Source organism: Taeniopygia guttata, chromosome 20, assembly GCF_048771995.1.
Source record: "Taeniopygia guttata chromosome 20, bTaeGut7.mat, whole genome shotgun sequence".
NCBI lineage: Eukaryota > Metazoa > Chordata > Aves > Passeriformes > Estrildidae > Taeniopygia > Taeniopygia guttata.
Window position 1 is genome coordinate 12,750,845 of NC_133045.1, and position 13,714 is coordinate 12,764,558.

Below are 13,714 nucleotides of genomic sequence, written 5' to 3' on the forward strand. Positions count from 1 at the left end.
TCTCCAGCCAAGTGGGAGCAGAAGGTTAAGAGCCTACAATTAAGGCCGAGAGATCTTCATCTTCACTCAGGGGGTGAGAAAACGGCAGATGCTCTGACAGGACTTGCCGCGCGTGGAGATTGAGGAGGACCTGGTGCATTTGGAGGGAAACATGCGCAGGTTCGGGGCTTTATGTTTTGTAGGGAATTAACAGATGAGAAGCAGCTGCTCCCCAAAAGCTGCTACCCACGAGCGGCCTCCCACAGCAGCACAGGGAGGCAGAGGACGGCCATGCTGAGGTGCACGGCGGGTGCTGAGCCCCTTCCCTGCCACCTCCCCTTGTGGGCAGTGCGGGCCTGGCCCAACAGCCCAGGGGGACCCGGCCAGGAGCAGGGCTGGGGCTGCTCCTCAACGCCTGTGGTGTGCCCTCGTGTTTAACCTCGAACAGCATCTGTGTTTAACCTCGAACAGCATCGCTCCGCGGCCTGCGGGGCCTCACGGCTGCAGGAGAGCCAAGGCACGAAAGGGAGGCGAGGCCAGGCTGACCCGAGCAGGGCCAGGGAGCGCAGGTGGAGGGGACACACAGGAGTGGCCCTGTGTGCCCAGGAGGGGAAGAACACTGAGCCCACAGCTGGGTGTGTGTGCAGGGAGCCCTGATCCGTGTCCCTGTGTGTGCAGGGAGCCCTGATCCGTGTCCCTGAGTGTGCAAGGAGTCCTGATCTGTGTCCCTGTGTGTGCAAGGAACCCTCAGGGCCCTGATCTGTGTCCCTGTGTGTGCAGGGAGCCCTGATCCGTGTCCCTGTGTGTGCAGGGAGCCCTGATCCGTGTCCCTGTGTGTGCACGGAGCCCTGATCCATGTCCCTGTGTGTGCAGGGAACCCGCAGAGCCCTGATCCGTGTCCCTGTGTGTGCAGGAAGCCCTGATCCGTGTCCCTGTGTGTGCAGGGAACCCGCAGAGCCCTGATCCGTGTCCCTGCGTGTGCAGGGAGCCCTGATCCGTGTCTCTGTGTGCACAGGGAACCCACAGGGCCCTGCTGGGGCCAGGGCACTGCCCGGGCTCAGCCCGGTACCATGACATTCATGGCGTTCCATGACTGGGAGCTGGCACAGATCCGTCTATTGCAAAAAGAAGTGCAAGAAATGATTGCAGGCAGCCAGGTGACAGAGAAACCACCAGACATGCTCCTGATGGAGGTACAAGTTCTGGATAAGGTGGAATTAGAGATATGTTGTTCCCTGGTAGCTTCTACTATCACACCAATTTGGTTCTGGTTTAAGCATTAATATTATTTTTTGGGATTACGTATCCAATCCCCTGTACATCTTTTTATGATTTTGTCTCATTTCTAAAAGGACAAACTAGAAGTTTAGACTTTCTTATTTCAGAGAATATTCTAAGTTGGAAGACCCAGATTATCAAGAAGATACCGAGATGGTATTTAACTGTTGAAATTCAGACAAGTTTTTAATTTAATTCATCAGATTGGCACTATTTGTTTGATAGCCTCCATCTCTTAAGTGGCATTACAGAATTTCCCTTTTTCTCCTTAATTCAATTAAGTTCAATCCTTCAGTCATTGTTAAAGCTGGTTATGTAATACAGTCCTATTTGAAATTAATTTTATTAAAAAGGACATGCAACACTTCTCTATTGTTCTGTGTTAGCTATTATATTGGTTTTACAATTAAATGCTACATTTTTTTCTTATAAAATTCATGCATCACTAGATAATTTCTGAGGTAGGTCATATTGCCATATTTGAGTCTAGCTAATGCAAGAAGTATCACAACCTGGTTAATTGCTATATGACAAAGAAGGCATTACAATTAGCCTGCAGAAGTCCTAAATTTGTTAAAAACCGGGGTATACATCTCATTTTCTTTTAAAAGTACTGAAATGAAATTTAAAATCTTTTCAAATATAAAGATACATGTTTCTGCGTTCTCAGTGCTGCAGTCTTAAAATGATTCTCTGAAATTTTATATAAAATTTTGAAGAGGGAGAGCATAATTTTAGTAATTATTCTTACTTAATTGTAACTTGCCAGTTAGGCTGCTGTATACTAAATGCAAATTTTGTCCATCACATGTAAGACTGAAAATCAGAACGAATTGGTGGCTTGCATTTTGTTGACTGCTCAGTTGATTTGCTGCTAGCAATTGCCTTTAATTGAGAAAGTTGTAAAACATATTCCTTTTTAAAATAGATTGACAGAGATAATGATGCCATTGCATTTGAAAATAACATCCAGCAACTGAGCCCATCTGAAGAGGGGGAAGGAAAGGAATTTTTTTCCACAGTTGAGGAAACAGAGAGTCAGAGCTGCAAAGGGGGTGATGATTTGTCAGACTTATTCAATGAAAGTGAAGAGCAGGAATATCCAACTGCATCAGAAAATCTCAGGAATCTAGAATTTGAGGCTTATGCTCCACATCAGGAAAAAGGTAAAAAGTTAATAATCTTTGTAGTTAAGTTTTAGATAAGTCAGGTTAAATAAGATTTTAAACTGAGGTTGAAGTTTTGCATTAAATACTCACAGTGGTAATTGTTTAGATTAGGTTAAGTCTTAACATTCTGTGGAAATTTGGAAGAAGAAATAATACCTTCATCTCTAAGTGCTCAAAGATCTTGTTCAGGCTGATGTCATCTGCCTTGTGTTCAGGGGAGACATTTTGGATGGCATTTAGAAATTAATGGTCTTTTGAACAGTGTGTGGTATTTGAAACCTCCAGGGAGATTTCAAAGTTAATATTGTATAAGTGCCTTTGAATAAACCTAGTAATTTATTTAGTGTCTTGATCCACTCATTCAGCTTCAAAATGTGCTTGTTTGAGGGTTTATGGTTGAGCTTAGAGTGATTCCACATTGCTAGCAGAGGGTGGTGGGCACTTACCAATCAATCAATACCTGTCAGCAAAGCCTTTCCCAGAGCCTAAATAAGAGTAACAGAAAATGGCTGATTTAAGATGTTAGAAATCTGAAAGTATGTTACAAAAGTTAAGGACTGACTCAGAAGAGAACAGATAAGCATCTGTTTCCCTAGAAACTGTGTGTGTACTGTAAAAATTGGATGACATCAATGATGTTGAGTCTGTAAATGTGTGTGTTGTATCTGGAAGTTAAGGTATCTTGGCTGGGGTTCTCTATGGATACTGTACAAATTGCTGATGTCCCCTGTTTCAGTTACAGCTTTTAGAGGAAGCACCATTTGAGCAGTTTTAACAAAGCTAACAATGTTCCTTTGTGTGGGCATGAATCCGTAATGAGTAAATGACAATAAAGTGGTTTTGTTTGCTTTTACTGAAGTGAAGTGCTATCTGCACATCTCTGTGTGGTATAAAGCATTGTATAAAATGCATTTTGGTCTCAGCATGAAAATCATTACAGAGAGCACACTTGGGAGCTGAGACAACTGTTCTGGAAAGACTCTTCAAATATGACGTATTTGCCATTTCACAGTTTCAAATCTTCTTCATAACTGGAAGTGTTGCACATTTAATCTTAACTTGTTAGTCTCAAAAGAAATTCATTATTCTTGTGCCCCGAACTTTATCCTATGATTTCTCCAAAGAACTGATTTTTTCCCTTCAAATTCAACCTGTAATTTTAAAGAGGCTTTCACATCATGATTTTTTTTATATGCACTTTACAGATTCAGGAGCACCAGAAAGCTGGGAATAGCTTAACCTGCCATTTCCAAATCCTTGCATAAACTTACTTAGTGTTAATTACACAGTTGTTATCAAGAAATTTGTTGCACAGGTTGTAAGTCTTAAAGATGGTACTGAGTGAGGAAATCTCATCCTGTCGTGGTGGTGAGGGCAAGGGTAGGAGTTAGTTTTCCTGGGATTAGATTCTAAACTCTATCAGTAACAACACAGTTTTGGGGGCAAATCACTTAAGTCTTAATTAATCCTTTGATGTAGAATTTCAAAATAGTTTTACCCAGACTAAAGGGACTCTTTGGAAATTGTTACCATTTTTTGAAAAACTAAAGTCATTGTTTTGTGGCATGTACAGTGTAAATGTATCTTTGTTTCAACTGTTTTTTTTCCACACATTCACCTCAGCCAAGTTATCAAGTCTTAGGTGTCATTTGAGATGCCATTCGGATGAGAAACGTCACACGTGTCACCTCTGCCCGAAGGCCTTCCATACAGCAGCTCTGCTGCATAACCATGTGAACGCACATACAGGTACCTGAGGCTTGAAAATACTTTGTGCTACTTACTGTCTTCAAAACTGAATTAGCAGGCAAGTGGCTTTGCCTTAGAGCTGTGTTCTGTGATCATTTTATGCTCAGAAATTCCTCTGATTTTCTGTGGCATTCCACACTGAAAAGACATGGTCTGTAGTTAGGGACTCTGTGTGTGTGTATTTGTTTATTTTGTTGAGTACCATTCTTACAATTCTTGTCAGCTGTGCTTCAGCCCTACATGCAGAATAGAATTTTCTGTGATGTTTTCATTTTGCTATATAAACATATGAAGCAAAGTGATAAATTGTGTTTATAATAAATTTACTGTGTACATATATATGGAAGAAATTCTTTACTGGGAGGGTGGTGAGGCACTGGCACAAGTTGCCCAGAGAATCTGTGGTTGCCCCATCCCTGGAAGAGTTCAGGGCCAGGTTGGCCAGGGCTTGGAGCAACCTGGCATAGAGGAAGGTGTCCCTGCCCATGGCAGGGGGTGGAACACAATGAGCTTTAAGGCCCCTTCCAACCCAAATCATTCTATGATTTATTGTATGTAAAAAATCAGAATATCAGAAAAGGTTCTATTAAAAAATTCTGCATGTTGATGTAAGGCAGGCAAATCACATTGCTGTGGTGTTGAATAAAAGTCTCATGTGTATTGTTGCAGGGAACAAGCCCCATAAGTGCAGTGAGTGTGACGCAGCCTTTGTGACCCGAGGGGAGCTTTCAAGACACAGGAGGTACAAACACACTTTGGAGAAGCCTTTCAAGTGCACAGTATGTGAATACTCTAGTGTAGAAGTAAGTACAGCCTTACTGAAACTTTTGGGAGGGTGTGAAGCTTTTCATGTGCCAAGATTTTGATGTACATACAATTTTTGCCCAGATTTTTAACCATGAGGAGTCCAGGCTCTGCTGATGGCCTTGGACACACTGATGGATTGTGTTTATCTGTTATGGTGCTGCAGCGTTACTGCAAGGTGGCTGAGGGCTACAACTGTGTGGTGCCATGCATTTATTTCATTACATTTCATTTCATTACATTATATTACATTGCATTACATTTCATTTGTGTGCACATCTTTTCAACCCCATCATCCTACAAAAAAGGAACAAGTAAGCTGAATTCCTGGAACCCTTACTTTGTCCATGTAGTATTTGCAAACGTTCCAAATTAATATTCATACAATTATTTAAGGGTTTTTTAACTAGTTGCATTATAAGAGGTTTTTCTCTTTTGTTATTCTAAAATTGCTGCTGGACAATGTGTTTGTGTGATTTTGGTCCCACAAAAGCAATTTTAGTCCCCATTTACACTAAGTTCCATGTCCTGTAGGACAATACTAGCTAATGTCTAAAAAGAAGTTCATGAATTGTGTTTATATACTTGATGATGTATGGGTTTTTCCAGGACTAGAATTTTCTTCATCAAGAATAAAATATCTTAGAGCCTGCTTAAGGGTGCACTTGGAAATTGCAATTGAATTGGGTGCACAGGCTTTCATAAATTCACCTGTGATTGAATCACTGTCACAGTTTAGTGGGTGTTCAGTATCTGAATTTGTGCTGTGTCCAGATCTAAAGCTGTAAGCAATCCTGAACTTTATTGCATGCACCTTATCTTAATAATTAGATTTTTGATAGCTTGCATCTTTAAAAAGCCTGACAGCTGATAGTAAATTACCTTATTCTTCCCCTTGTTTCAATAAGGAGCTATTCAGCATTCACTGCTCTTACAGAACTCACAGTCCTGTAAGTTTTACCTGAATGAAGACAGCTGAAAGAGCTCTCCAGTGCTGCCATGCAAATTACTTGACTTTTTTGTATCAAAGGTTGGCAGTCATGTTTAATTTTATTTAAGTGAATAGTAGTGTAGATTTAAAGGAATCTAGCAGTGAATTCATTAATTGTGTTCATAAATGGAGGAACTGAACACTTGATAACTCCTAATCACATACCTACAATATTTATGTAGAACGTATATGAAAAACAGCATTAAAAAAGTAGAATTGAATTAAACTTTGTAACTAAGGTACTTCATTGGTACTTGAAGGTGAATAGACTCTGGATAATGAGTTTGGTCTTCCATTTCTTTTCCTGAGTATTTTCAAATAATTTTATGTTTGGTATATCCAAGTAGCCTGACAGTAGTAAGCATCCTCTTTTTAAAATTTTATCCTTTTTGGTTTTATTATAAAATTGCCTGTTTTGCTAATGTGGACACTAAATATGAAAGTAAGATAATATGGGGAAAGAGTGCAGAAGTGTCCTAAAACCACAACAGGCTGATTGTGCAGGGAAAAACGCAGACGTGAGAGTGCTAATTCTGGGATTCATGCAATGTTTTCAATTGCAGTAGGTACAGTATGTAAAATTGCTTACATTTTAATGAAATATATGGCTAATGTAGATGTTACTTTAGAAAATCTCTCATTCTTGTCTGAGGCCAGCAAGATGAGGCGCCACGTTCGCTCGCACACGGGAGAGCGGCCCTACCCCTGCCGCCTGTGCAGCTATGCCAGCAAAGATGCCTACCAACTGAAAAGGCACATGTTAACTCACACAGGTAGGGTTCTGGGCTAATGATCAGCTCCAGGGCCTCAGCTCCTTAATATTCATAGGGTTAGAGCAATCTCATTTCAGCCTCAAAATTAGCCCTTTTTTAATTTGTGATTTGGAGTAAAAACGTGTTCTCTTCCAGTGTTCTAGATTTGGCAGTTGGAATCACACAAGTTAGTCTTGCTGTTCCTCCTAAACTTCTTTTACATTAGAAAAAGATTTCATTTTCTTTGTGTCAAGTTGTCACTTTTAATTCTCAATTAGTTGATTTTACATGAGAGATTTTAAAATATATGTTCAGAACATGGATATTGTTGTGACTCCAGATTGCCAGCAACTAATCTGGTCAACAAAGAATTAAATTGCTTTAATATTGAAAGCAGTGTGTTCTTGTCATAACTCTGTAACAAGCAAGTCATCTCAGGGGCAGTGGGTATCAATCCTGTACTTCAGGGTTTTATTTGGCTTAATTATGATATGTAATTTGTGCTCTGATTAATATTATAGGTTAAATCAGAGTATGACAGCATGGTTTGAATCAAATTTTCCAAATATCCCCACTTGTCATGCATTGGTTCATATCTTGAGACCGTTTGGTGCAATTAAACTGAATTATTTTTTATGAGAGTCAACCACAACAGTCCAACTGGAAGAATTCAAGAGTGTTACCCACTCCTGGCAGGGACTTCTTTCACAGAACCAGTCTGGAGTTGGTTCAAAGCTGTGCCAGTTTCCAATTTTTAATGCTAGTCACACCTGATGTGGCTTTTTGGGTAAAAAAGGCAAGAAAATAATTTCCTAATTTCCATTCCCACCATTATCAATGGCTGATGGTGTCACTCTTATCATGATGTTTTACTGCTGTTGACTTTCTCTCCTTGCATAATTGAAGATAATTCTGCACTTTTGTACATGAAGTATTCAAGGAAGAATAGATGATAATTTAAAATAATCCCTGATTCCTAGTTTAGAATTATATAAATGGCTTTATGCTTCAGCAGTTTGACTTGTGGACTCAGAAAGTTGAGATTTTGTGTTGCAATCAGTTATGTAAAATTCTGGAGACTTGTTTGGCCTTTTGTGCACCGTCAACCAATATTAACTTTTGGTTGGTGTGGAGACTGTTGTTGTTAGAACATGGATGTTGAATTCTGTGGGAATTTGAATTTATATCAAATAAGTAGTTTCTAAGCATATGTTGTTTTAATTTCTTTTTGATAGGTGAAAAACGCTATGAATGTTACATTTGCCAAGCCAGATTCACTCAAAGTGGTACCATGAAAATCCATGTGCTACAGAAGCATGGAGAAAATGTGCCAAAACACCAATGTCCACATTGTAATACTTTCCTTTCCCGAAAAAGAGATTTGGGTGAGTTTAAAGGAAAACACTGAAAACAAAATGTACAGATAAGTAGAAGTGAAATCTATAATTTTCAGAAAATTTCACCAAATATGTTATAGCTGACTTCATATTATCACAGAATACATTTCAAGTGAAATGTATTTGTAGTTTTACAGGTAAATTCCTCCTGCAAGGAGATGTGGTGACACCTTGTGGTTGATGTTTTAATTTGTTCAAAATGCAAAGTAGCAAACATTTAGCTTTTTCTTTTTTATTATTTGCTTGATACCTGTGGCACCTTGACCTCCTATTTTAACAGAAGTGTTGGTGGCAGTAGAGAAAAACCTGTATAGAATTTTAAGTTTCCAGAAATACATGAAAATTCTGTGTTAAAACAGGATTTTTTTTTTTTTAAGTATTTGATTTGTTAAATGCTTTCCACGGAAGTCAGTAAGATTCAGGCTTATAACTGCTTGATTTCTTTGGGAAGTTACAACATCTTGCTGCAGCTTTTGTCTAATCTTAAACTAATTTTTCTATTTTAGACAACTAAAATCAGACCCTGCAGAGGGCATGGAAGGTTCTTTTTTGCTTTCCTCTGCAAGATTTACATTACATACACTATTGTAAATGCAGGCGAACCCAATGGGAAGAAATGACAATGTCTGACTCAATTCAGAAGGCTGAATGATTTCTGTATTATAACTATGCTAAAACGTATCAATATACTATATAAAAGGAAGATACTAAAACTCCATACTACTTTCTCTGACTCTAACTCTCCCACAACTCATGACCCTTTTGAGAGTCCAGCCCCAGGTGGGTTGGATTGGCCATCAGGCTTAAACAATCCTCACCAGAATCCAACCAAGCACTCCAGGTAAACAATTCTCCAAACACATTCCACATAGGAAAAACAAGGAGCAGAAATAGAAATTGTTTTCTCTTTCATTTCTCTCTGTGCACCTTTATGAAAAATCCTGAGAGAGTGAGAAATGTGCTTGCCACAATACACAGCCCGACTCTTGTTCAAAACTCCAAAACTAAAAACCTTGTCATTAAAATGAGTTGTTTTGAATAACTGTCCAGGTGTCCACCTGAGGAATCTGCACTCCTACATGGAAGAGGCAGTGAAGTGCAGGGACTGTGGGGCAGCTTTCCACGAGCGCTACGCTTTCCTTCAGCACAGGAAGGCTCACAGGAGTGAGGAGAGATTCAGGTGTGCTCAGTGCAGCTGCACGTGTAACCAGGTATTTCAGTTCCTGGGAGAACACTGCTCGTCTGGTGGTGATGTGAGACACAGTTAGCTTTGGGGTTATATTTACATTAATAAAATAAAAACTTTTGTGACTGCAGTCCAACTAAAATAGCGCAGAGGTGCTTATTTCCAGGGTAAATCTTTCACAAATGGAAATTTATACTCTGGAAAGATGAGTCTATCTTCTTGATAAATCTTTTGTACATGGACAGCTCGGAAGTGTGAAGTAAGAGCAGTTACTTTCAGGGATGTTGTGATAAAGAACAAAATGTAGCATTTGAGCCTGAAATGTGATTTTCAGTAGTGATGCAGAATAAATTCAGTCTGAAGTGAAAATTTTATTTTAAAGAGTACTTTTAGGATAACTAGGACCTGTTCACAAGGAAAGTAAGAAATTACTGCTCCCTCCAAAACCATATGAAATGAGAAAATATTCTCTTTTTTGGGTTACCCGTGCACACTCTAAAGTAAATGTGACCCTTTTTCTACATACAGATTTTACACGTGAGACTTTATTGCTTATCCAGGAACCAGAAGTTGATAAATTTTATTTTATACCCACCAAATGACAATGTTCTTTTAAAGCAGAATTTTAATATATATTCTGGAAAATTTTCAGGAGTTTCATGGAAGTTGTTAAGTCAGTCTTCCACTAAGTGTTCCAGAATTTGTCTGTCAGAGCCATATTTGCTTTATGTCTGTTAAATTGCTTACATAGATTAATATTTGATTGATATATTTGTTCTTCATTATGCTAACAGAGTAATACGTGTAAGCGTGCTGAAAACTGTGGATTGGTGAGGGCAAAAACTGCTACACCCAGAAAAGGAAGAAAAGGCAAAAATAAAATCCCTGAGAACCCGAAGCATGCTAAGCCAGAAGGTAATCAGTGACTAAGTTGGAATTTAATCATGTAAATTAGAATCAAGACTAAAAGACTAAGGCATTGAATCTTCCCTGCTGCTTAATTGCTGTTTCAGAGTGAAGCTAATAATGGAAGAATACTTGAGAATAGGCTTTATTGTGTGTCAGAAATTCTTGTCATGCGAGTTGGGTCTCTGCACAGGTACCATCCTGGGCTGCTCCCTGCTCGAGTTCCTAAATCCCCTTTTTAGTAATGCTTTCAGATGATTTTTGTGGAGTAAGAGACAAGAATGGAGATACACCTTAGGCCTAGGTGTCCCTAAACCTCACCCTTTGTATTAGTAGTGTATCTGCACTGAGAAAATTTGACGTGGTGCGAGGAAAAAATGTTGGAGCTTTTCTGAATCTAATGAATATATATCAGCAGCTGAGTTTACATTAGCATTGACACTTCTGTTTTCACTGGTGAGGCTGTAATGGTATGGTTAGAGAGAAGTGTTACAGCTGCAGTGTTTATGTTCTTGCAGTAATTAGATTTTGCTGCTTATTAATGTTTTCCTACATGCAAACAATTTCTTTTTGGTCTCTTGTAAATACCTTCATCTGAAAGCTTGATTTTCTAGAGCTGTGCTAATGTATCTTCAGATGTTGCTCATGCAAATATTCAATTATTAATTGACTCACACAAAACCTAGAAATTTCTGTGGTGTTCCAAAACTTTTTTTGCAAGTATTTATATATCACTGTCCATTTCTTGTGCAACTTGAAGAGGCTTGTGGGATTCTCAGTGTGGCTTTGCAGATGATGACTTGTGAGACTGGGGGCTGTCAGTGATTTGCTGTTGCTAATAATTAAAAAAGAAAAAGGATGCATATGATAATTAAATTTCCAGTTAAAAAATGCTTAGTTTTCCTCTGATGAGAATACCAAACTCAGTAGCATGGCTTGTAATGTAATATTCAACGGAAGATATATTCATTTCCCCAAGTAAAGTTCAAGATAAAAGATGTGCTGTAGTTGCATATTGGCAGCATTTTCTCCACTAAATTAAATTGCATACTTGTTCAATTTATTGAAATATTTACTTGTCTTTCTGGTTAATCCTCCCAATATTTAATTTTTTTTTCAAAGTTACCCTGAAATTATTCCCAGATGACTCTACTGTGAAAAATGAACACTGTGCCAGTGAGATCGTTCCTGTTTTAGATGGGACAGAAACAGCAACACCGAGAGAACACAGAACAGAAACAACTCATTAAATGGATCCTCAACATGATGGACAAATGATGCACAAACAGACTGGTCTTCCTTGTTCTCAGTAGCTGTAACTGGGCAGTTCAAAGTGTGGGACTACCTCCAGTTGGAAAGGTTGAAAAGATGCTGGTTGGAAGCTGTTGGAGCCCTTCTGTGCTCATGTTTCTTCTTGCTGCAGTTTCTACTGTGTAACCTAAATACCACTGCAAAGAGTGAAAGTTCGAGGCAATTTTCACCTGGTTTATTACATACAGGTAATAACAGAGTGGCAAAAATCAGCTAATTTCAGAGTTATTTATTAAAGAATGGTTGTGTTGTTTTCCCTTGCATTTGTTTTTTCCAGCTTTACTCACAGAATTGTAGACTGATCTGAGGCAAGTTTATCCCTCAGTATCACTGAGAGCTGCCTGAATTCCAGTGTTTATAATTTGCTGAGGTGAGCAGATGAAAGGCAATGATTTTTTAGTACAAGGTACATGGACTAAATCTCCTTTCTGCAAACACTTTAGTTTCTAATCAAATTCATGATGCAACAGAATGCATGACGCAATTTGGTGGAAAAGCACAAATTTTTATGCCTCATACTGCTGGTAATTAGAAACTGATCTTTTGCCTGAGTTTTTCTCAGCTCAGTTAGCTGGGCAGGCAGAACTGCATGGCAAGAATGAAGCAGGAACAGGGTGGCAGAGAAGTGTGAAGGACCCCACGTTCTGACAATGTAAAACCTTCTGTGACCTTAAGCTGATTCTTTTTTCAATGCAGGTGGGATCTGTTTTCTTTAACCAGCTTTGCAGGTATTCCCATGGAAGTTTGTGATCCTCCATGTAGCACCAGATCCAATCCACACCCACGACTTTGATTTTAATTAGATCATCAATAAAGCACAACTGTATTACTTAGGAAAGTTCATGTTTGTAGAGTACTTAAAAATCAGAAAAAAAATTAACTGTCAAATACATTTCTCTTAACTTTCCTTAGGTTATTAGAACTATTTGGTTTAATTCTTAATAATTACTAGAGTCATTACAGTAAGTAGTATTAATTTTTATGATTCATTACAATGATCACAGTTGCCATTTATGCACTGTTCACACTTTTTTTTTGTCATTTATAATTAATACTTGGAAGCCTCATAAAAACTTAAATACTTTTAAAATATTTATCTTTAATGCAGCTATTCTTTTGTTACATTTCATTATGAATAAGTACCAGCTTAAATAACAAATATTAATAATATTAGGCCATGTAACAACTGAATTTAATTGAAATGCCAAACCCTCATCCCAGTTTCAAGATTAACATCTGTGTTCAACTTCATTATGGTGTGGAGTTTGACCAGTATTTAATGGTTTGGGTTTGCAGGTTGGGCAGGCTGCAGTTGCAGGTTCTGCTGATGTGGTCAGGGACAGAGAATTCCTGTGCTGTGCATCCCAGGTGAGCTGCAGGCTCACAGCAACTTCTAACGTTTTTTACTTTGAAAAATGAAAAAAAATGAAACTTTAAGTTTTTGCCAGTTAGTTTATTAACACAGCATCTTTATCCTATACTTGGTAATATGTCTGCATGCCTGTTCTAGGGTAACTTGTTTAATTCAGCAGCTGTTCTGTGACCCAGAGCAGTGCCAGGAGCTTTGTGCCACGCAGTGTCCCCAGTATCTCCCTGCTCACCGTGAGCAGATAAGGGAGGATTAGCAGGAGATAATTGCAGTCCTACAGTAAATAATCCCATTTATGGAGACCACACCAAATCTCAGTCAAACACATGAACAGGAATTACCACTTTGGTAACAGAAACCTGCTTCAGTTTTGTAGCAAACCCTGAAAAGTCAGAGGGCTTGAATTAATTTAGATTCCTGACTGATTTTGTCCCTCCATTACAGATCTGTTATTTCAGCGTTTATAAAGTTTCATATCGATTGCTCTGTGTCTGTTCCCATGCTGGTAAAATTTTAGGAAGTTCATTTGTTCTTACAAGTGACAGGATTTAAGAATACTTTTGTTCATTATAATTGCTTAAATAATATTGTTAACTTTGTTCTTGTTGAGCTGTTTCCCTTTGTGTTATAAATTCTAAGCAGCAGATTGCTTGGTTAAAATTAATTTTAGAAGTTGTTTACATTCCTTGATCAATTTGCTGAATATATATTGTGCATTTGAATTGTTAATAACAAAGCTGACTCATTCTGTGCTGACATCTAAAAATCAGACTACATAGAGTGGAATGTGAATATAGTAATAAAAGATATTTTTATCTCTGAA

The 13,714-nt window shown here is 38.6% G+C and overlaps 1 protein-coding gene across 1 annotated transcript; it reads left to right on the top strand.

Moving 5' to 3' along the window:
* The first annotated feature begins 1,003 nt into the window (after nt 1-1,003).
* On the top strand, nt 1,004-13,714 carry CTCFL (CCCTC-binding factor like). Its single transcript, XM_072917194.1, has 10 exons — nt 1,004-1,255; nt 1,365-1,413; nt 2,186-2,423; nt 4,050-4,175; nt 4,845-4,978; nt 6,623-6,743; nt 7,958-8,107; nt 9,170-9,330; nt 10,100-10,220; nt 11,334-13,714. Exons 1-10 carry the CDS (start codon nt 1,050-1,052, stop codon nt 11,459-11,461), a joined length of 1,434 nt encoding a protein of 477 aa, XP_072773295.1. The 5' UTR covers nt 1,004-1,049; the 3' UTR covers nt 11,462-13,714.

What these genes read in the sequence shown, in the direction of transcription:
- CTCFL (XM_072917194.1), top strand. Translation starts at nt 1,050, where the DNA reads ATGACATTCATGGCGTTCCATGACTGGGAGCTGGCACAGATCCGTCTA. An exon ending in ATCAAGAAGATACCGAGATG is followed by an intron (nt 1,414 to 2,185) that starts GTATTTAACTGT and finishes TTTTTAAAATAG; the next exon opens with ATTGACAGAGATAATGATGC. An exon ending in GCACATGTTAACTCACACAG is followed by an intron (nt 6,744 to 7,957) that starts GTAGGGTTCTGG and finishes TCTTTTTGATAG; the next exon opens with GTGAAAAACGCTATGAATGT.